The following is a 23,363-nucleotide window of genomic DNA, read 5'->3' on the forward strand; positions in this document are numbered from 1 at the left end:
TAGCAATCTAAAAGGTATCTCGAATATACATAATGGGCAAAAGTTTAGTATTCAGCATACATAAAGATCTACCACAACACACACACACACACACACACAAAGACAATTCAAGAGAGAAATGGTAAAAGTCATAAACTGGCTTTTACAGTAAAGCAGTTACAAATGGTAAATAAGCATAGGAATCTATACAGAGGAAAAAAAATTTAACACCTCCTCAGATAGATAAACACACACAAAAATCTGACCATGGGTTGACAGGGATACAGAGTGAAGACATTTTTATACACTGATGTGGGAATGTAAATCGGGGGGAAAACGATCATTACTTAATAAAGTTGAAGGTATGCATAATGACCCCCGCTCTCCATTCCTGGCTACCCTACGGAGAACTTCCTGTGTGTAACACCAGGAGACACATACGAAATGTTCACGGTAGTACCATCTGTAATAGTAAAAAGCTAGAAGATTAGCAACGCCAACAGTGGAATGGACAATTAATCTCAATTTTTTTTATATGCAAATAAAAGCCCTGGTGGTGCAGTGGTTAAGAGCTCAGCTGCTAACCAAAAGCTCGGTAGTTCAAATCCACCAGCTGCTCCTTGGAAACCCTATGGGGCAGTTCTACTCTGTCCTATGGGGCGGCTATCAATTAACTCAACGGCAATGAGTTTGGTTTTTTTTTCTTTTTTTTTTTTGGTATATTCAAACAACATATTTAATAGTAAAAATGAAAAGCTTACAATTAAATCAATCACTGTGAATGAACCTCAAAAACAATGCTGAATAAAAATAACACATACGGTATGATTTCATTTACATACAGGCCAACAGTCGAAACTAAATAATGTATTATTTAGGGATATAAACATAAAATAACCAAATTCGGTAAAGTGTTTACCTCTGGTGGGGACAAGGGGAGTAAGAATGAAGAAAGGTATAAGGAAATTCCAAAGTTCTGCTAACACCCTATTTCTTATGCCGGGTGGATGGAAGGAGTAAATGGGTTAACAGAGGTGAAAGAGGCAGCTGAGCAGGACAGACTTACTTTTCAGCAAAGAATCACCAGGAAGCAATCAGAAAGGCTGACAGGAGAGTTCACTTACTGGGAGGAGGCAGTACGTGAGACATTGAAGTTTATTAAAATACCAGAATGTCATGGGGGGCAGGAACATGTCCTAGAGTGAGACCTTTTGTGCTAAAAAAAACCAACTATTAGTCACTAAGAAGTGGCAGTCCTTTACAAACGGCATATTAACTAGATGGCACCATGAACATCAACATTTTATGGAAAAATGACAATTTCTGCCCAAAGGACCAACATCAGCTATCGTCCTGCTACGAACGTTCAGGTGAAAGGCAAAATATTTTATGCGTTTAACACGCATTTTGCAATCATAAGATACCCTAAAAACTTAGAGAAAAATATGGCTTTACAATTATATGGGGTGGGACTGACAATGGGGAAACACGGAGCCACCATCATTTTAATTGAGTCTTTTTCAGACTAATGTCACCATAAATGTATCCTAAAAAGATATCTTGCGAGACTCTTCCCTAAAGTATGTTGTAATGCCTCTCAATATAATAAAAAAAAACACTTAACTGAATTATGAGTTTGCTATATAATCAACACTGACTACTCTTGGCAAGGAAAATCAGTAAATTATATAAATACACCACATCCCAGAGCCAAGGTATACTTAAAAAAAAAGTCAGCCAACTTCCAACATTCAACTCAATCAGGATGCAATCTCTTTGAATATATTTATCTTGGGATACTAAGTGAAAAAATCTAAAAATAAGTGTTCACATGAAGTTATTACCCAAGTCAAATTCATAACCACTATTTAAACTTTTCACAGAATATTAAAAAAGGGGGGAATCCTTTACTGTAAAACACTTACCACCTAAAGAAAATATTCATAGTTGTAGATTTTGTACTTCATGTAATTTTAGAATCAATATTTCCTCTAAATCAAAGTAGAAAATCATAACAAACAATCAGCAAGAAGCCAAATCTGATGCTGCTATCAGGCCAATGGTTTATACAATAACTCTGCTTCTAGTTACCAAGAATTGGATAATAAAACATTCGTGTTCTTCTGTGAACACTGGTCTATATTTCCCTCCTCCACAGAAAGCTGCGGAGCCAGGGAGAAGAGGAGACTATACTGATCTGTCGTCACTTCCTACTTTTCAAAAAGCTTCCCTTTGTGGAACATTCACATTAAAGCATAAGTTTCAACCAAATCGTTTAAGACTGAAAAATAAAATAGCATCGTCCTGCTTTGGCCACTTAATAGAATTTCAAATTGTCCTCATTCCAAGGACTTAAAACAACTCAATTACGGGGAGAAGAGAATACAACATCTTTATTATTAAGCCATACATTCATGAAATTGAAAATTAACAGGTAATTCTCAGTAATTAGGAAAAAAAAAAAAAAAGGATCAGAATATTATGAGGAAATTAAAAACTTTATATTTTAATTAACATTAATTCCATTTTGGTCAATTAGATCAACCCACTTCTTATCTGACCCTGACCCCCACCTTGTGCAAAAGGAAAAAGGGGTCAAGACAATTCTCAAAATGAACAAGTATATCTGCGGTCATATATATTTATCTGGCTATTCTTATCACGGCAGAAATCCCCAAGTTAAAAAAATTAAGCGTCTAGTTTCTGGTACTAACCAGAATACCGCAACATTTCAATTAACTATAATTCAGGGAATACTTTCCCAGCTACTCAATTTTCAGACACTCTTATGAAATAAATTATTAAAAATTATGTCTTAACTAGATAGTAACCATTAGTAATGCTTCTTAAACACCTGTATATTCCTACCTCCTTCGTAAATAGGCTTTATTGAATAAAATCATTCTTTGGTGAGAATCTAGAATGCAACTGGCAAAGTATTGTCTATCACTTTATTCAAGAGCCCTTGAGGCGCAGTGGTTAAAAGCTCAGGCTGCTAGCCAAAAGGTCAGCAGTTCGAATCCACCAGCTGCTCCCTGGAAACTCTAGGAGGCAGTTTTACTCTACCCTATAGGGGTGCTATCAGTTGGAATCAGCTCGACGACAATGGGTTTTTTTCCCCCCCTTAATTCAAGAACTACGTTCTACTTATCTGATAAACCTATCCTATGAAAAAATTAAGTAAGCAGAAAAGGTAACAGAGCAGCAGAAGCAGATTTCTAAAGATATAACTCACAGAAGAGAACCTTACCTCAAGACCTTATTAGTCCTTATTTACTTTTGTTTTTGATACAACTCGAAGGTACACATCCGTGTTAACTAACATCACAGTGGAAGCACCTGACAGACAAAGGCACAGCACCGGCAATGAATGGCACACATCGACACCGGGTGCCTCCTGCTGAGTGAGGTGCTGTAAGCTCAGCATTGCTTCTGTGGCACGCCTGCCAAAAACACACGGTCTGAACCTAACCGTGAGGAAAACAGCAGGCAAACCAACACTGAGGATCGTCTACCAATGGATTGGCCTGTACATTTCCACTAACAACGGTCAAGGTCATGAAAGACTGAGGGAGTGCTGCAGACTGAAGGAGTCTAAGAAACATGACAACTAAACGCAACCCAAGGTCCTGGATCAGCTCCTGGACCTATAAAGGACATTTAATAAGACAACAGTAAAATCGCACTGGAGTCTGCGGATTAGATGCTAACGCTGAATCGATGCTAACTTTCTGATTTTGCTGGCTGTATTGTAGTTTTGTAGGAGTGTCCCAGGCTTAGGAAAGAAGACAAGTAACGAGGCATCGTATCTGCCACTGACTCACAAATGGTTTAAAAATATTAACAACTGGGGAACTGGGGAATGGTATACAGGAGGTCTGGGTACTACTTCTGCAACTCTTAATTTTAATATCCAAGATTTTTTTTTTAATGGAGAGTGTTTTGTGGTGTGTAGTAGTGTAGTTACTTTTCTGAGAATAGACTCCCAATCAGATAAGTTCTGCTATACTAGGGTAAAGAAACAAACAAACAAAAAACAAACCTACTGCCGTGGAGTAAATTCTAAGAGTGACCCTACGGGTCAGAGTACAACAGCCCAGTAGGGTTTTACCAAGCTGGAATCTTCACAGAAGCGGAATGCCACATCTTTCTCTCGTGGAGTGGCTGGTGGATTTGAATGCTGACTTTTCACTGTGCCAGGAGGGCTCCTTTATACTAATGCAGTAATTTATAATCAGCCATAATATACACAAACGATCTCATCAATCAGCTATCCTACATATCTTGAAGACAGAACATACCAATTGTGTATGAGTCACAAGCAGAAAAACTAAGTCTGCCCTCAAGCAAATTCCTGGAAGTACCTGCATGCCATAGCAAATCCCGAGAACAGGTTTGCCAATGGTGAATATTGCCGGGTCAAACCAGGGAGCGTCTTCTGCATACACGGAATTCGGTCCTCCAGAGATGATAATAGCACTGTGGATTTAAGGGAGAGGGTCAGGGAAGAATCTCATCCCTATTTTACACAGTCTACGCCTCCCCCTCCTCCTTGCACCTGACCCACCCTCTCCCGTCAAGTCGATTCTGACTCATGGCGACCCTACAGGACAGAATAGCACTGCCCACAGGGTTTCCAAGGCCGTGAATCTTTACAGAAGCAGACTGCCACATTTTTCTCCCACGGAGCAGCTGGTGGGTTTGAACCACCGACCTTTCGGTTGGCAGCCGAGCACTTTAACCAGTGCACCACCAGGGACCCTCTGAACCACTGAGGGAGACTCAAATACAGATTCAGTGATTTTGTTAATATTTTCAATATGGTGGAATAGACCCAGATTCTATCACAGCTTACTAATCTCCTCCTACGCAGCATAATTATTTTTACTCTACGTTATTGCAATGTTTGGGAGTCTATCTATTCAACATTCACTTGTTAATAAGCATCGACTTCCAAATATATAAATACCAATGTTCATATCTGTGAAGGTTAGCATGAATTTGTTTCCACTGTTTTCCTCATCAACAGAGAAGTGGGAATTCTGAACGGAGATAGAGAAAATGTAAACATTCTGGGAGCCTAGCACTCTTAGTTAGAACTCAGGCCAGGACCATAACTCAGCTACATTACACTTTACAGAGCATTCTATCGGTCCAACTACTATTACAAAAGAAGATACAAACATGAGGCCTATGTGCCTCACCTGGCCACTGGATATGTCTTATTTGGCCCTTAGCATTTACTCAAAAAATTCCCAAATATTTTAATATCAGGACTTTCGGATAAAAACTCAGATTTCTCCACTGGACACCCTTTTAACTCAGAACTGAGATGACTCCTGAGGTTCACCCTGCAGCCAAAGACTAGACAGGCCCATAAACCAAAACAAGACTAAAGTGGTACACCAGCCTAGGGGCAAGGACAAGAAGGCAGGAGGGGATGGGAAAGCTGTTAACAGGTAACCCAAAGTCAAGAAGGGGAGAGAGTTGACACGTTGTGGGGTTGGCAACCAATGTCAAAAAACAGTATGTGTATTAATTGTTTAACGAGAAACTAATTTGCTCTGTAAACCTTCATCTAAAGAACAATTAAAAAAAAAAAGGCAGATTTCTGGGTTTTCTTTAAGAAAAAAGGAGGAGAAAAACCTAGCAACACTGGACCTTCACCTCTACATGGCTACCAACAGCTGGAACTGACAAGAAGACAGCTGGTACCTTTAGACCACATATGCCCGCTCACACAATGGAGGACACTTACGGCCTTCAGTCGACTTAAGGTAGCCTCAGATTCAACCTAAGCTTGAGTTTGCAGAACTCCTGATGTACACTGTATTTCAAGATCTAACCAGATCTGCTTACTAATAAACTTGGATTACAATCCACTTTTTAGTTAATGGTTGCCTACCATGTAAAACATACAAAATATACATCCAGAGGCGTACTATAACTGAATGTAATATAAATAATATAAATACACATCCAGAGGCATAATATAACTAAATACAACTAAAAACAAATTCATGAAAATTACTCAGCAAGCTAGGGCATTCTTTAAGTTTAGCAAGTTTAAAAGCCCCATCCTTTGACGTTTATACGGGTAACAGGAGATATGGTATACACTAAAAACCAAACCCACTGCCGTGGAGTCGATAGCAACTCATCCTGACCCTATAGGACAGAACTGCCCCATAGGGTTTCCAAGGCCATAATCTTTGCGGAAGTGGACTGCCACATCTTTCTCCTGCAGAGCAGCTGGTGGGCTCAAACTGCCCACCTTTCATTTAGCAGCTGAGTGCTTTAACCACTGGCCACCAGGGCTCTCCATCTCCTACAAAAGAGAGACCGAAGACAACCTACTCAGATGGTAAATGTGTATCTTTAAGATAACAACTGTAAAGGGGTGTGGGGGTAGATCTAAGGGTAGATCTGTAAGTTAGCTCCTTAAAAATGTAGAAGCTAAAATTCTATAAAATATACTTAATAATCAAAATCTCTAGAAATTCTGTATATTTAGTTTTGTGAAGGATAACCACTGTGGGGCTGTCCAGCATCCCTCATTAATCTGCTGAACAACCCAAGGCTGTAAGACTCTTAGTGCTATTTAAAAAAATGTGATTAGCTTAGGCAAGCCTAAAACTCAAGCAGTACTTAAACCAATTAGGAAACTTCTTGTCTCAACGCATCTTGAGAAGAGCTAATCACGCTTTATAGTCTTCTATCATACTTCCACCCTGCTATTTTGAAACTAACTTGGAATTATGAGGCCCAATAAGTCATTCCTGACAGCAATTTTGTCAAAAAAGGCAGTTCGAGGCTCTAAAAGCAGGTGGGTTAAGAGTTCTCCAGTGTCACAACATGAATAATTATTCTAGAAAAAGGGTGATCAGAGAGACAGGTCAGCAGAAAGGATTACAGTAATGAAAGCAGAGTGCTATAGTTCCCATACCATTCTAGAGAAAAGAAGCTGTAGGGACAAGCAGGGCCTAGGGACTGCAGTTAATCAGGTACAAGCAAAGTGACCAGAGAAAAAAACTGAACTTCCACTGCCAAGTCTTCAGCTACCTGTTCTGAAACATTTGGTGTGGGTTAATCTTCTGGGGATTTTTTTTTGTTTATCTGGCTTTTGTTTATTTGCTTTTGGGGGGAGGGTGGCAGAGCCTGGGTTTGACAGAGACCAAAAGGGTTCCCATTCAAAGACTTCGCACGGTTCTTTCATCCTTCTCAGGCTGCTGCTTATCAGTAATCAAGACTGCTGAATCGGACAAACCCCAGGGCCCCCTCTTACTCTAAAATGCTACAGCTTGAAGGAGACAATTCTTTTTATCTGAACCTTAGGACTAAAACAAAATTAAATTTGAACCCACCTTTCCAAATTTCCCATTATCCATTTCAGAACTGGTGGCACAGTGGTTAAGAGCTTGGCTGCTAACCAAAAGTCGGCAGTTTGAATCTACCAGCCACTCCTTGGAAACCCCATGAGGCAGTTCTACTCTGTCCCATAGGGCCTCTATGAGTCAGATCGACTCGATGGCAACGGGTTTAGTTTAGTTTTTTATTTCAGAGCCAAGAAATCACAGGATAATGTATATGGGTCTATGAAGTCTTAAAAGTTTCTTATACCTATTTTCCCACTACAAAAAAATTATGTTTTAAGGAAAAAAAAATATATCTTGGGAGAAGCACAGCATGTCTAATATTAAGGTTTAAGAGTCAGTTAAGGACAAAAACCGCAGTTGCTTACTTCTGGAAAATATTTTTAATAAACAAAGAACACTAACTCCATAAGAAAAGGTAAAGCTTTAACTAGAAATAGCTGTTAAAGGAATATATATATAAGTTGTTACTGTTCTGACTAGTTCTAAGGACACAGGCTTGGAATCAATATAATTACATAATATAATTGATGTAAGAATTAGCTCTTATATTAGTTGTAAGAAATCTTACACAGAATTCTCTTTTGAGCATTTTGCTCAAGTTCCTGTGTATTTTCCTTTGACTAAAAGCTTTGTGATGAATGACTATAATGGCTCCATCTAACTCCTACAAAACATGAAATACTCAAATATTAAGTTCTTATAATTGTGCAATTAAAAGTAAGGTAACCTTCTTAGCTGAACAGCTTATATCTTTTTTTTTTTTTTTTAAACCAGAGCCATGGGAAATTTCTTGTAAAACAGTTCCATGTATTATTTTCACAGAAAAATTCAGTGCCCGAGCCAATTAATAATAAAATACTCCACAATCTAAGCTTAGTCTCTTCAGAAAAACATCAGTGACAAGCCTACCGGAATCCCTGCTCCTTGATGGCGAATGCCGGTGTCTCCAGGGGGAAGATCTCAGACTGGACGAGCAGCTCCCTCACCCTGCGGTCTATGACTTTCCCGTACTGAGCACCAGCATCCAGAATGACCACAGCTCCTTCGTAGTTGTGATGACCATCCTTCAGGTCCCCTCCGGCATTCTCCAGCTGCAGATATTAACAGAAACAGCTTTAATTATGAAGGTTAGAGCTATTTTTTAAAAATAGTGGATTACCGTCTGTTCCAAAAACACAGAAACAAAAACTATTAACAGAGGACTCTCTAAGTTACCAATTCAAAACACTTCCGTTAAAGGGAAGATTTTAATACATACCCACATAAGGCACGTATCAACACTTAAACGGAATAAAGGCTACCACTTAGTGACCACCTTAGATAGATACACACACACACACACACACACACACACACACACACACACACACCGTATTGAATACTTCATGTGCATTACCTAATACCAGGGTGGACATACAACTCAGTTTTGCCAAAATATAGTCCTAGTTTATGCCTGTTAATCTGGTATTATTATTACTAGTGTCCCATTTCAATCTCAAGTGTCCCAGTTCAAACAATCAATTAGACGGCTGTCCTACTGTCACGGCACTCCTATGAGGGAGGTACTAGGGGACACGAGATGTTCTGCTGCCGGAGTAAGCGTATGTGCGAATCCCCTGTATCAGGGCATTTTCTATCACCTGAGGACAATGACACATACGCACATGCATCTAATCCAAACCAAGACAATTTTTCTAAAATTTCTGTCCTGCACACTGGTAACACTTTTCTGAAAAGCAGTTTTGCGAAATGTAAAGTTTTTAATTATGGGTGCTGAAATATTGAACTGGAATTGGCTTCAAAGTAACGAAAGAGGGAGTGGGTGAGAGTAAGTGAAACAGGACTGGCTTGTACTGAATCACTGAGGCTGGAAGGTAAGTGCACCAAGTTCATTCCACTAGATCACTCTCCATTCTGTTGTACTTTTTTCTTCTAAACTGTACATAACAAAAGGCTTTAAAATTTCATTTATACCCTGGTAATGCACTTCAAGGAACCATGTATTCCATGATTCCACTTCACTATATTCTGTGTAAAAATTCGAGAGGACATGTACACGTACAAAAAAGTATGGATGGATACATACCAAATATTAACAGAAGTTGTACCTGAGTGACGGAGCTACAGGTGATGTTTCCAAATTTTTCTCTAGGTATAAAATCTGTCACATAAAAAATGTTTAAGCCAGGCCTTTAGCCACCTGAGTAACCCTTTCCATCCCCCTCCCCTCTCCATTTACCTGCTAAAAATGAATGCAGGCCTCACCCACAACACCACTGCCACTTCTTCCACAATAAAGGAAAAGAAATAATGGTAGTCAATAACCACAGGCCAGAAAGAGTTACTCAGATCACAGAAAGGAAGGTTTTAGTCATATGGTCATTCAACAATCTAGAAAAATCAAATCATACAAACAAACAGAAGCTTAGAAAATGTGCTATTACTGCAGGAAACACTAAAGCTTTCTCCTTTCAGAACTTTGCCGAGTCTTAGGGTGCATCGTGTGCACGCGCGCAGACACACACACACACACTCCCTTTAAGGGATCTATTTTTTTAGCATTCAAAGTATTTTTGAAAGAATACTACATTATTGTACAAATTTCTCAGACTCAGAACCATTATCACCTTCAAAGTTTTTGCCAACTGCAAGCACCTGTTTTTTGACGTTACAAGCCAAGCTCCCAGTTTGCATGGTTCCGATATGCACAAATTTCAGTTACCCAGGACGTAGTTAACTATAACACCAATCCCCAACAACGTGGATCAAATTTCAGTTACCATACAGTAACTGTGAGTAACTGCATGAAGTACAAAATGCTGCCAACTCTTCGGACCACAAATCACTACATAAATACAAATGAGCATTGTAATCAGTGACCAGTCAAGCCCCTTCTCTCAAAGTCTCTTGGTGATTACTCACTAAACAAGAGACAGCAAAGTGTGCAGCAGTGTCGCCTCCTTGACCACCAATGCGAAAACACAGGTCATAGAAAACCCAAGAAGGAACTGGCCAAGAAAGATGAAAGGACAGCAAAGAAAAGTGATAATGCTGGAAGCATTAAATGGAGTTATAGAAGAAATCGCTTAAGTGGGAATGCTGACAGTGTCCGCCATTTGAGAGACCCCAGATATACGCAGCCACAGAACTTAGTGGAGGTGAAGTTATCAACATAAATGAGGAAAGAGACTGTGTAAAGGATAAAGACACCCCAGAGGAAGCGACAAACACAAAAAACTTTATATCAAAGGAATTCTCAGAGATTTTTTGTAACACTGAGAGCACAACGTATAAAATGTTAGACTCCGTCAGGGCACAGGTAAGCACTGTTTAAAGTACTCTTAATAAGTTTTTTACAGAGAAATAAGACACTTTAATTTTCAATGTTTCAAATTGTACTACACTAAGTAAACATAAGTTTTATTATTTCTCCATAATTCTATAACTAACAACAAGAGTTTTTAGTATTTTAACAGGAAATTTTAAAGCTCACAAAACCACTGTAATTTCTCCACTGATTACTTAGATCCCTTTGCCCAGTTTCAGCATGCACAGTCATTTTTATGTTCTGTTATGCAAAGTGAGGACTGTATTTCTGTAAATAAACTAGTATTTACCAAGTGTATTAAAAAAAAACTTTATACTTTTTTTTTTTTTTTTAGCAATTTTTAAACGTTCAACCACATGACACCTGTGGTCACTGGGTAAATACTATGGGTCCTTCCTCACACCTCACTTCTTTCACCTCAGCTGTCAACCTCACCTGTCCAGCACACAGCTTCAACAGCTCAGGGGAAAGCAGAAAGGCCCCCAGTAATAGAAACAAAGTCCCTTTCCCTCAAGAGCTTGAATCTATTTATTCCCACTTCACACATAAAGTTTAATAATTAGACTTCCAAATCTTCAAAAGTTTAGAAAACTACACTAATGGCAGAAAAGAAGGGGCTAGATGGTCATATGAATAGTCGTAACAAATGAAAGCCAGTATCACAAGACAGAAAATCTATTTATAAAATTTAAAAAGTAAAGACAAAAGCCTAAGGTTTAAGGCTAACAGCCCTCAACAGACCTGAAGTCATCACGATAAAATAATGATGTTCATAGAGCTATCTTTTGAAGTCTCGAGAAAAAAAAAGTACAGAAAAAAATAAACTGCACTCAGCACCCTACAAAAGAACAAGGTAATAAGTTGTGGCCATTCTGGGAAGAAGATGGCACTGTTTGGGGATCTTCCCCAATAATCACTGACCTAGACAGCAAAACCAAAACATTGAGGGCATTTACCATACAGCTACACAAGTTAACCCCCAAAGAATCCCAAAACGCAAGTAAGTGGGTAGCAACAAACCACCACAGCCACAAACCCTGAGGCTCTGGCCTCTGCGCGGGAGAAACCAGACAGAAGCAACTAGGACTCCTTAAGGGACCTGAGAGGAGAGAATTCCAAAGCAGTGGAAAGTACACAGCAGTCGATTTGAGAACGCAGCTGTATCAGAAGGGTGCGTCCGCTCCGACGGTGAGCGAGTGGACGGCAGCCGTACCAGGAGGGTGCGTCCGCTCCGACGGTGAGCATGTGGCGAGGGACCCAAAGGAAGGCCTAATAGGACCAGAGTGGTGACCTCTCAAAACTGGCCCACAAGGGCGCTTTCTAAGACAAGGTCTTCAATGAGGAGCAACTACTGGGAACAGAATCAAAACTGTGTGAGGCAGGGACGAGTGAACAGGAAAGAGGGGGCCCGGACTAAGACGGGGAGGGAAATAGGGCTGCTGTAATTTTAACAACAGAAAGCACTCTCTGAAGTTATGAAAGTGACCTGAACTAAGCTTCCTTCTAAAAGTTCAGGAAAACTAAAAAGAGAAACAGGAAGTATAGAAGTCAAGTTCCACACAAAATTGCTGAAAGAAAAAGAGAATGAGGAAGAGAACAGCATCCCTGAAACAAGATCAAAACTGGAATGTGCTATTTCTAAACGAGATACTAAAAAAAATTATACAAGGCCTGAAAGAACATGAATTAAAATCAGCCTACAAACCAAGTACAACCGAGCAATCCCGTAACACGCTCTAATAAAACTGCTGAGCTTTAAAGAAAAACTCTGGGTATTCTGGATAAAAAGAGCAGACGACTTTTTATTCCCTGAACTATATGATTGTTTTGTGTAGTGTTCTACAGTTGGGTTTTATTTTACAACGAGATTTTTAAAACAGAGCAAGGAAAGGACCTTTATTTCACATCTATGATTTCAGGTGCTTCACATATTTTCTTATTCACAATATTTTACAGACGAGGAAAATGAGGCTCAGGCCTCAAGTCTCTTGCTCAGGGAACACACTGACAAAAGGCAGGATGTAAGCCTGTGTCTTTTTAAGCCATAAAATGACACCACAGAAGGAAAGAGGGCAAACACGCAATACTTTTTTCAGAAGACTGCCTTCAAAGTTATTTTACATTTTCATTATCTTGGTACTTTGTGACCAGGGGATAAGCTTTATCATTTTACATAGCTTGCTTACGTGAACAAAATAACATTCAGCTGATGCCTGAGCACAGCGCTATTATACTGTTTCGGAAATTGAATTCAATACAATAATTCCGCAGGTTGTTGAGCTGCCCTTTACAAAGTTCCTTCACTTCAGAAATTTGCAGTTAGTGAAGTAAAAGTTTTAGGGTTCAAAGAGTTTGTTTTTTTTTAAACACCCACCAACACAGGTTTTAGTGATCTGGAATACTCGACTACCCAGAATAATCCTTTCATTACCAGGCAGCTCACTGGAAGTCTGACCGTGTTTACTTACCTAATCTCACCCACACTGACCACTCTGGAAAAACAGTACATTTTCTTCACAAAATTATCCAACGCCTCAGCTCTTTAGAAATGTCAATCAATTTCAGTGAAGGTTTCTCATGCTGTTGTTTGGTGTCATCGAGTCAATTTCAATTCATAGTGACCCATGTGACATAGCACAACTGCCCCACAGGGTTTTTTAGGCTGTAATCTTTACAGGAAGGAGCCCCGGTAGCGCAATAGTTAAGCACTCAGCTGCTAACCATAAGGTTGGAGGTTTGAACCCACCAGCAGCTCCATGGGAGAAAAGACTTGGTCATCTGCTCCCATACAAATTACAACCCTGGAAACCCTACAGCACAACTCTACCCCGTCCTATAGCGCTGCTTCATACCACCAATCTTTTTGGGAACAGATCGCCTGGCCTTTTTCCTGCCGAGCTGCTGGGTAGGTTCGAATCACCAACCTTTCGGTTAACAGCCACACACTTTCTCACAGAGACTACCGTCTTGCATATATAACCCTGAATGAAGTTTGGGCCCAGAACTGACCTTACGATATACTTTTGCTCTATCCTTTCCTTTAGTTATTCTGAAAAAGTTTAAACCTACAGAAAAAGATGATACACATTACAATGAAGCCGCCCATCTCCTAAATTCAACAATTGATAACATTTTGCCACATTTGCTTTATTTCTATTATATCTTCCCCCAAATGACTGGAAAACAGTCATTTCGCCCAGAAAAACTTCTCAGCATGTACATCCTACAAACGGGGACATTCTCCCACATAACCACAATACCATTATCATACTAAATACTGGCAATATCTATATACTAACTTCCCTAAACACAGTCCTTCATGGTTTTTATAAAAATTCAGAACCCTATCAAGGATCACGTGCTTTACACACACATTATCCTATCACTGGCTCCTTTAATCAATAACTATTCACTCATCAACCACTTTTTATGAATCTTTTGTGACACTGACATTGTTTTAAAGTTCAGGCCAGTTTTCTGTAAAACGTGCCACAACTAGGATGTGTTGTCTCGTGATAAGATTCCAGATAAAACATTTTTTGGCAACATTTTTACATTAAAAAAAAAAATAATATACCCATTGCTGTTGAGTCAACTCCAGCTCAGAGTGGAGCTGCCCCAGAGAGCTTCCAAGGCTGTAATGGTTATGGAAGCACACAGCCACATCTTCCTCTCACTGAGTGGCTGGTGGATTTGAACCACCGACCTTTCAGTTCGCAGCTGAGCACTTTAACCACTGCACCACTAGGGCTCCTTATTTTATACACAGGTGATGTCACTATGCCTCCTGATGTGTTAAAACGGGAAGAAGCAATGTCATTTTTTTGTTCTACTACTTGTGACGCTAAGTTTGATCACTTGGTCAACATGCCAAGCCTAAAAAAAACCCATCAAACTTGCTGCCATCGAGCCAACTCCAACTCAGAGAGACCCTACAGGACAAAGTAGAATTGCTCCACAGGGTTTCTAAGAAGCAGCTCGGGGTTCGAACTGCCGACATTTTGGTTAGCAGCCAAGCTCTTAACCACTGCATCACTGGGGCTCCATCAACATGCCAGTGTGCTTAAAAAAAGTGATTCAAGTTTTCCTCCTGTTTAATACCTTAAAATGACTTCTCTTTAGAATGAAGCCCAGTGACGTCTAAAGTACTCTCAAAGCCCTATGAGGCTCTGTACTACATAGGCTGAAAGATCCCAACTACGAAGATGAATCAATCTCAAACACGCCAAATGAAAAAAGGCATCTCTGAAATTGTATTTTAAAATATCCATCAGCCCAACGACACAGCTGTCGCTGCCATAACATGCATGAGCACAGCTACTCATATTGAGCCAGGTACAGTGTCTGACAAAGAAATTTCCTTGAGGAAAAGGGATACCCAGAGTCTGTGTTGGAATCTCCCTTAGAACAGAAACATGTCCCCAGGGTTCAGGGATGACAGATAGAGGTGAGAATGGCTAAGACACCTGGAATAGGCACGCTGGAGCCCCATGTAACTCATCAAGTATGCGATTTCTCTATGCATTCTATGACCAGTCCGGTATGATCCCTGGAAAATAAAGTGTCTTGTTACTCCTAGTGGTGTGACCAGACCAGTGCAATCCCTAACCCTTCCGTCAGCAGAACATTTAAAAACCATGTGAAGGACTGAGTTTTCCTTATTATCCAAAAACCTTCTGTTGACAACTTCTGGCAAGATCAAGGTAGTACTAGCAACAAAACTTGCAGAACAAGTTATTGGTGGCCTGGAGAAAATCCTGGAGAGAAACACTCTCAAGAAATCCTGGATCAGCATAACTTTTTTTTATTGTGCTTTAAGTGAAAGTTTACAAATCAAGTTAGTCTCTTACGAAAAACTTCTATACACCTTGCTATATACTCTAGTTGCTCTCCCCCTAATGAGACAGCATACTTCTTCTCTCCACCCTGTATTTCCGTGTCCATTTCAGCCAGCTTCTGACCCCCTCTACCCTCTCATCTCCCCTCCAGACAGGAGCTGCCCACATAGTCTCATGTGTCTACTTGAGCCAAGAAGCTCGCTCCTCACCAGTATCATTTTCTATCTTATAGTCCAGTCCAATCCCTGTCTGAAGAGTTGGCTTTGGGAATGGTTCCAGTCTTGAGATAACAGAAGGTCTGGGGACCATGACCTCCTGGTCCTTCTATCTCAGTCAGACCATTAAGTCTGGTCTTTTTAGGAGAATTTGAGGTCTGCATCCCACTGCTCTCCTGCTCCATCAGGGATTCTCTGTTGTGTTCCCTATCAGGGCAGTCATTGGTTGTTGCCAGGCGCCACCTAGTTCTTCTGGTCTCAGGTAGATTAGTATAATTCTTGATAGCATAAAATATGTGTGAAAAAACAAGGACCCGGACAACTCAAGCAAGAAACTAATTAAAGTAATTCAGATGAATCAGACTGAATATAAAAAAAGGTTTAGAGATATCAAAACTAATTTATCTCACTTATATTTTCTTTTTTTTAATCTATGTATAAGTGGTATTTGATTCCAAAATAAAATGTTTTTTTTTAATTTATACAAAATAAAAATTTTAAGTACAATTACTGAATGTAGGTAACAGTTATTCATGCTATATAACAAAGGTATAAAATACTTTTAGGAAATGGTGCTATAGCTGAGAAACTCTGGAGGTCAGGAGACATCCCCTGGTGCAAGAACACACAATCTTGGACCTACATTACTTGCATAAGCAATGACTGTCAATCAATTCATGTTGCCAAAAGTATGATCCTTGACTTTTGCTCCATTTGTCTTATAATTTCAACACAATTGTATATACCAAACACGGTAAATAAACTTTGATCACTTAATTCATGTGAGTTCACTTTTATAACTATTAATTCAAGTATGCAACACATAGGCTTCTGTTAGAATTCCTTCAATAAATTATGTTTTTGAGTTTACAATGTTCACTAGGTTTCGGAAATAAAAGTCTCTGGTGACATAAAATGTTGCCTTAGCCCTTTACTGCTTTTGGTTTGTTAATAATTTCATACACTAAAAACTCTCCCCTAACGAAACTTCCCCTAAGACTCCTCCTTGATTTCTATACGTTATGTGGGATGAATCCAGCATCAATGCACATTGTTTCCAATTTTTCCTCCTTGACTGAACCAGCTTTATCTTCTTCTGAATGACCTTCAAAGTCATTCCAAACCCTATTCTATCTTATATGCAAGATCCCAACAGCTCCTTTCAAGTTCAAGTGGGCGCCATTCCTGAGCATAATGGACACAGTCTGAACGTGCTATCTAAACCAATGAATTAAAGTGCAATTTAGCTTGGACTAAAGACTCTGATATTACTTCTAGCACCCACTTAGAGACAGCCAGGCCCCTCCCACACACACACACACACTGAAACCATGGAAGTGGTTGAGGAATTCCATCTTCTCAGGTAAACCAAATCTACTTCTCCTGGGTTTAATCTGTATATTAAGAACACCTGGTAAGATTATAAAGCCACAAATCTATATTACCTTTGTCTTCCGACTTAAGAGTAAATCAAAATTTAGCCAGGGTCATAATTTCTAATATCAATTTTAAAATATTCTGAAATTAGTAACTTATTTTCCCCTGGTCTTTCTAGAAAGTTTAGGTGATATTATTTGGTCAACACAACACTCTAATTATATTGTCAGTTCTAAATTAAAATAAGATTTGGGACTGCTGGATAAAAGCAAAGTCAAGTACACTTTCTTTACTTCGTGAGTTTTAAATCCCTAAAAGCTTTATTATAATCGGTTTTTAGAGAATATGCTGTAAGATCTTCAATGCGAATACATAAATAAAACATCCCTAACCCCTCAAAGGAAGCCCTGGTGGCATAGTGGTTAAGTGCTATGCCTGCTAACCAAAGGTTTGGCAGTTCAAGTCCGCCAGGCGTTCCTTGGAAACTCTATGGGGCAGTTCTACTCTGTCCTACAGGGTCGCTATGAGTCGGAATTGACTCGATGGCACTGGGTTTGGTTTTTTTTGTTTTGTTTTGTTTAACCCCTCAAAAGTAAAATCTTATTCCTAGGGAACAAAATATTTCTGGATAAATTAAAGCCAGTATGAATCAGCCCAAATCAACCTGCTCATTTCTAAAGGTTGGCAGCTTCCACAAATTTTTTTAGAAAAGACTAAATATTCAGTAACAATAGTATTAAAACATTAGAAAGAAAAATTCCAAAATGTGTTCAGTCTGACTGGTTCTGTTCGGTTAAACTCCTCATAGCTTAACTCAAGTCCTTTTTTTTTTTTTTTTAATGTTAACCTTTAGTTTAGGAATATTGGTACAAAATTCCTCAACAAAATACCAGCAAACCAGATCCAGCAACATATAAAAGGAATTACACCCCACGACTGAAATTTATCCCAGTAATGCAAGGTTGGTTTAATATCCAAATATCAATTAATGCGAAACACCTGTCAATAAAATAAATGAGAAAAACATAGGATCATCTCACTAGACACAGAAAAAGGATTATGGCAAAACTCAACACCCCATCATGACAAAAATACTCAAAAAAACCCTCATCCATTGCTGGTGGGAGTGCAAAATGGTACAGCTGCTGTGAAAAACATTTTAGTTGTTCCCTGATGGTTCCTCAAAAAGCTAAACAAGGAACTACCATATGGCCCTGCAATTTCATTCCTATTTATTTACCCAAGGGACTTGAAAGTAATGACGCATACAGACCCATGCATACAAATGTTCACTGCAGCATTATCCACAATAATCAAAAGGGAGAGGCAGCCTAAATGTCTATCAATTAATAAACGTATAAACAAAATGTGGTATATTTATACAACAGAATACTACTCATCCATAAAGGGAAACAAAGTCCCAATTCATGGTACAACATGGATGAACCTTGAAAACATTATGTTAAGGGAAGTAGTTGGTCTATGAAAAATCCACATCTAACATCATAATTAGGAGCCCCCTAACCAAAAGGTTAGTGGAGCCCTGGTAGCACAGCAGTTAAGAGCTCAGCTGCTAACAAAAAGGTCAGTAGTTCGAATCTACCAACAGCTCCTTGGAAACCCTATGCAGCAGTTCAACTCTGTCCTGTAGGGTCACTATGTTTTAGAATCGACTCAATGGCAACAGGTTTTTGCCAAAAGGTTGGTGGTTTGAACCAAGAGATGCCTCAGAAGACAAGACTGGTGATCTGCTTCCAAAAGGTCATGGCCTTGAAAATCCTGTGGAGCAGTTCTACTCTGCACACAACGTGGTCACCATGAGTTGTCACTGACCTGACAGCAACTAACAACATCATCATGATATTAATGGTGAAAAGCTGGATGCCTTCTTCCTAAGATCAGGAACAAGGATTTCTGTTCTTGCCACTTCTGTTCACCATTGTGCTAGAGGTACTATCTAGGGCAATTAGGCAAGAAAGTGAAATAAAAGGCATCCAGAATGGGAAGGAAAAAGTATAACTCGCTCTATTTGCAGATGCCATGCCTTGTATAAAGAAAATTCTAAGGAATCCAATAAAAAGATATTAGAACTAATACGCGAGTTCCGCAGGGCTGCAGGATACAAGATCAACGAACAAAAATCAATTGTGTTTCTACACACTTGCAATGAACAAGTCAAAAAATGAAATCAGGAAAGTAATTCCACTTACAATAGCATCTGACGTAATAAAACAGGAATAAACGTAACCCAAAAAGTGCAAAACATATACTCTATAAAAACTACACAGCACTGCTGGGAGAAATTTAAAAAGGCCTCAGTAAATGGAAAGACATCTGGAATCATGGACTGGAAGACTTAATATGTTTAAGGTGGTAATACTCCCCAAAGCGGTCTACAAATTCAATGTTATCCCTACGAAAATCTCAGCTGGCTTCTTTGCAGAAATTGATAAACTGACCCTAAAATACACATGGAAATTCAAGGGACTCAGAATAGCCTAAACAATCTTGAAAAAGAAGAACAAACTCAAAGGATTCAACTTCCCAATTATCGAAACTTACTACACACCTAGAGTAATCAAGACAATGTAAGCATAAGGATAAGTATACAGACTAGTAGAAGAGAACTAAGAGTCCAGAAATAAAACCTCACATTTACGGTCAATTTTCAGCCATAAGTGGCAAGGCCATTTAATGGAAGAAAGAACAGTCTTTCCAACAAACAATCCTGCAACAACCGAGTAACCGCAAACAAAAGAAATGAAGCTGGATCCTTACCTCACCCCATATGCAAAAAAAACTCAAATGGACCAAAGACCTAAATATAAGAGCTAAACTATTAAACTCTTACATGCAAATATTGTGACCTTAAATCAAGTAATAGTTTATTAGATATAATACCAAAAACATCTGCAACAAAAGATAAAAGTAGAGCAACTGGGCTTCATCAAAGTTAAAAGCTTTGTGCTCCACAAGACACCAGAAAGAACGAAGACAACCCACAGAAGGGGAGAAAATGTTTGCAAATATTTTAGATGCAGAAATGTCTCTCCTCCACAGTAAGAAATGAAAGAATATTCTACACAACCCAGATTTATATTATAAAGACTTGAAATTCTACAAAACAATTACTTTCTGTTGATTCACAAAGTGCTTCAGAATTCTGTATTAACCCTGAAGCCTTCATTTATTTGGAGCCTCTAAACAGAGTTTAGGTTAGAAGGAATCACAAAAACAAAGTTTAAGTACCACAAAGGAGGAAAATATTATCACTGTCCATCCAAAAACCCACTGCCGTCAAGTCGATTCCAACTCATAGCGACCCTATAGGACGGAGCAGAACTGCCTGATAGAGTTTCCAAGGAGCGCCTGGCGGATTCGAACAGCGGACCTCTTGGTTAGCAGCTGTAGCACTTAACCACTACGCCACCAGGGTTTCCATCATTGTCCATAGCAAATAATTATTACTTCAAATTGCAATCTCTGGAATATAATTCATTAGGCAGCCTTAAAAAGCGTACCAAGCACTTAATAGAATAAGGTTTTTTTGGGGGGGGGGGTAATTCTTAAAAGACAATTCTTTTTCTTAAGTGACAAGCTGGCCCACGCTAAAGGCAAATCCATCTGAGGTTCCTCGAGGAATTTTCAAAGGCTTCCAAGTTAAAGAATGTAATACAATAAAAACCATCCCTGTTGTCTGTAGCAGCTCTTCCATCCCAGATAAATTATCTTAACAGCTGGGACAAAATCAGGGGTCAAAAAAAAATCTAACTTTAGCCTTTGAGAAAAATGTACTAGAAGGTTATCATAAAAAGGATACAGTTGTTTTAATTCTCAACGTATCCCAGATAAAAATCTGGGGTTATATTTCCACTCATTTCAAAAGCTTAAATTTAGAAATGCTAAACTGAAAATATTAACAATATTAAATGTCACAAAAGATTCTGTAATTATCACATGCAGTTGATGGGTATTTATAAAACACCATCAATCCTACTACGATATACCCGAATCATACCAGCTTAGGGAGGGAGGTAGGATGGGTTATCAACCCAGAGTCTGAGGCTTAGATAGGGACAAACAGTGGGAGAGCTGACACGTTATCCAGGAGACACTCACTGTGACAATGCTGCCTTAATAAAGACTGAAAAATGTTACTACAGGACAAGGTAGCACTGCCCCGTATGACTTCCAAGGAGCAGCTGGTGGATTCAAACCGCTGATAGCCTTTTGGTTAGCAGTGGAGCTCTCAACCAATTCGCCACCAGGGATCCAACCTAGACAAGGGTTTTGAGGAGTTCTTGAAGAAAAACAGATCACTTCTGCCCAAGTTTATGCTAAATGTGATCCTTAACTACATAACATTGTACCAGCTCCTTAACGAAGAAAAGGGGAAAGATGTTGCAGTCAGCCTCTGTAAAGATTTACAGCCTTGGAGACCCTATGAGGCAGTTCTGCTCTGTCCTATAGGGTCACTATGAGTCAGAATCAACTAGACAGCAATGGGTTTATGGGTTTAACCCCAAGTACAGTGGCTGGTGGTTCACTGGTTAAGAGCTCACCTGCCAACCAAAAACTCAACAGTTCGAATCCACCCACTGCTCCTTAGAAACCTATGGGACAAGGTGGCTATGAGTCAAAGTCAATTCTACAGGTTAGTCCTAGGTATACATTTCAGTTCAGGAAGCTAAATCTTTCGTAGCTCTAAAATGATACTTTGTATAAAACTAATGGAAGCAACCCAAATGCTCTTACAGCTTTTAAGCTCTCCCCTAATTTCCATCATTCAAAAATGCTGTTTTGTGTGATGTCTGGGGTCTTAAATGCTAACAAGCGGCCATCTAAGATGCATCAATTGGTCTCAACCCACCTGGAGCAAAGGAAAATGAAGAACACCAAGGTCACAAGGTAATTATGAGCCCAAGTGACAGAAAGGGCCACATGAACTAGAGACTTACCTCATCCGAGACCAGAAGAACTAGATGGTGCCCAGCCACAACTGATGACTGCCCTGACAGGGAGCACAATAGAGAACTCCTGAGGCAGCAGGAGAAGAGTGGGATGCAGACCCCAAATTCTCATAAAAAGACCAGACGTAATGGTCTGACTGAGACTAGAAGAGTCCTGGCAGCCATGGTCCCCAAACCTTCTGTTGGCCCAGGACAGGAACCATTCCAGAAGACAACTCATTGGACATGAATTAGACTGGACAATGGGTTGGAGAGAGATGCTGATGAGGAGTGAGCTACTTGTATCAGGTGGACACTTGAGACTATGTTGGCATCTCCTGTCTAGAGGGGAGATGGGAGGGTAGAGGGGTTTAGAAACGGGCAAAATGGTCACAAAAGGAGAGACTGGAAGGAGGGAGCAGGCTGACTCATTAGGGGGAGAGTAAGTGGGAGTATGTAGTAAGGTGTATATAGGCTTACGTGTGAGAGACTGACTTGATTTGTAAACATTTACTTAAAGTACAATAAAAATTATTTTTTAAAAAATGCTGTTTTAAAAAATCCAGATAAAAATAGAAATGTACCAGAAATAGTAATCAAAACTAGCTCTTCCCCCACTTGAGTTTATAAACTAGAATTTACACACACTCGATAGAGGCACAATTTATGAACTAGGATTTACACACAATATGCTAAGTAAAAAAAGGGTGGGTCTACTAAGTAAGCCTGGGTGCAGTACATGTTTTACTACGGAGGATAAAAGGGCCATCTGTGGGTTTAGTGGTAAGGTATGGAAAATAGATGCCTGCTCTGATTTGTAGGTGGGCCCCTTAACCAAACCCACTACCATCAGGTCAATTCAAACTCACAGTGACCCTATGGGACAGAGCAGAACTGCCCCATGGGGTTTCCAAGGAGCAGCTGGTGGATTTGAACTGCCAACCTTTTGGTTAGCAGCCAAATGCTTAACCACAGTGCCACCAGGAATCCACAGGCCTCTTAGATATATCTTACATCACTTATTTTAAATAGACATTTAAATATCAATATATATCACTTTACTTCAGGTGTTTCTTATACTCAGTGGTATGTCACGGTCTGTCAGGACTGTCAGGGTTTTTTGATGAAATATGTTAGTTCCCTGGATTGGTCCTCTTGAAAATACTTCCAACTTTGGCCTACACCTGATTGTTGCATAGTCAAAAAAAAACACACTTACATGTTGTACAAACATGAAAACCTTGAAAGAAAAAAAAAAGTTAATCAGCAATTGACCTCAACCTCAAATATAGTCAAAATTC

General features: G+C 39.5%; 1 protein-coding gene across 2 annotated transcripts in view; it reads right to left on the minus strand.

Annotated features, from left to right (window-relative positions):
• The window catches only part of GMPS (guanine monophosphate synthase), a 59,280-nt gene that overhangs the window by 31,158 nt on the left and 4,759 nt on the right, over positions 1-23,363 (minus strand). For both annotated transcript variants that reach the window (XM_049867262.1, XM_049867263.1), the window contains exons 2-3: positions 8,265-8,446; positions 4,344-4,458 (exon numbers count right to left, since the gene is read on the minus strand). In XM_049867262.1, coding sequence (XP_049723219.1) covers positions 4,344-4,458; positions 8,265-8,446 — 297 coding nt within the window. The remainder of the gene's footprint in view (positions 1-4,343; positions 4,459-8,264; positions 8,447-23,363) is intronic.

Source organism: Elephas maximus, chromosome 23 (assembly GCF_024166365.1).
Source record: "Elephas maximus indicus isolate mEleMax1 chromosome 23, mEleMax1 primary haplotype, whole genome shotgun sequence".
Lineage (NCBI taxonomy): Eukaryota > Metazoa > Chordata > Mammalia > Proboscidea > Elephantidae > Elephas > Elephas maximus.